We start from the raw sequence: 810 nt of genomic DNA on the forward strand, positions 1-810 counted from the left end.
TTCTGAAATCTACATGGACATAAAGAATTATGCATAAACATATACTAACAAGAAACAGATATTGAAGTCCATAGACTATTGAGTTGATGGTGAGGACTGGTTTCCAATCTTCTCGCAGGATGTTTAGACAGACATTCCCTTCTAAGTCGATGTTGGGATGATATACCTGAAAATAGGGATAGGTATTTTGTAATATCACAATTTAACAATCATCCATACACAGTTCAATGAACATTGCAGAAAAATAGGAAAAAGGTTATATTTGAAATAATTTTTCAATGTTTAAAATGTAGTTTCATATATAAAAATATGACTTCTCCATATATTTCCAATATCAAATACATCATAAAATTCTATTTGAAATCCTGGCTTTGCTGTCCATCTTTCTGGCTGAAGTACAGAATTTCAAGTGTGATAACCTATTTCAAAACGGCAGCCTGTTTGACTAAGAGCTTTACTGGTAACAGAGAAGGGTAGTCATCTGGTAAACTACAAAAATTGGTGATAGTAGTCTAGCAGTGCATATGTATGTAAATAAACTTCAAGCCACCAAAATCTCTACTCTGTCACTGACTTCCTCTCATTAAATGTTATGTAAGTGTCAACATAAGCTATCTCAACAACTATAGATTCTTTTATAACAACATAATTCCTAAAATTCTTTCATGTGCCCTTACAATGTTACAATTGTAGTAGAAGACTAAAAATATTAAGTGGGCATATATACAAAAATACAGGAACAGTTCCCTTTTTCAGCTTGTGCTTTGATTCTAGCTTTCAAGTCAAAAATATCAAGTTGTTCTTAAAATT

At 31.7% G+C, this 810-nt stretch overlaps 1 protein-coding gene across 1 annotated transcript in view; it reads right to left on the bottom strand.

Moving 5' to 3' along the window:
* LOC119591977 (NEDD8-conjugating enzyme Ubc12-like) overlaps positions 1-166 on the bottom strand; it is a gene marked incomplete at its 5' end in the record, with an annotated part of 2633 nt that extends 2467 nt beyond the window's left edge. Inside the window, 1 exon segment of the mRNA XM_037940736.1 lies at positions 50-166. Within this exon segment, the coding sequence (XP_037796664.1) occupies positions 50-166 (117 nt within the window).
* Positions 167-810: the final 644 nt, after the last annotated feature.

The sequence above is a fragment of the Penaeus monodon genome, chromosome 29 (genome assembly GCF_015228065.2).
Source record: "Penaeus monodon isolate SGIC_2016 chromosome 29, NSTDA_Pmon_1, whole genome shotgun sequence".
Classification (NCBI taxonomy): domain Eukaryota; kingdom Metazoa; phylum Arthropoda; class Malacostraca; order Decapoda; family Penaeidae; genus Penaeus; species Penaeus monodon.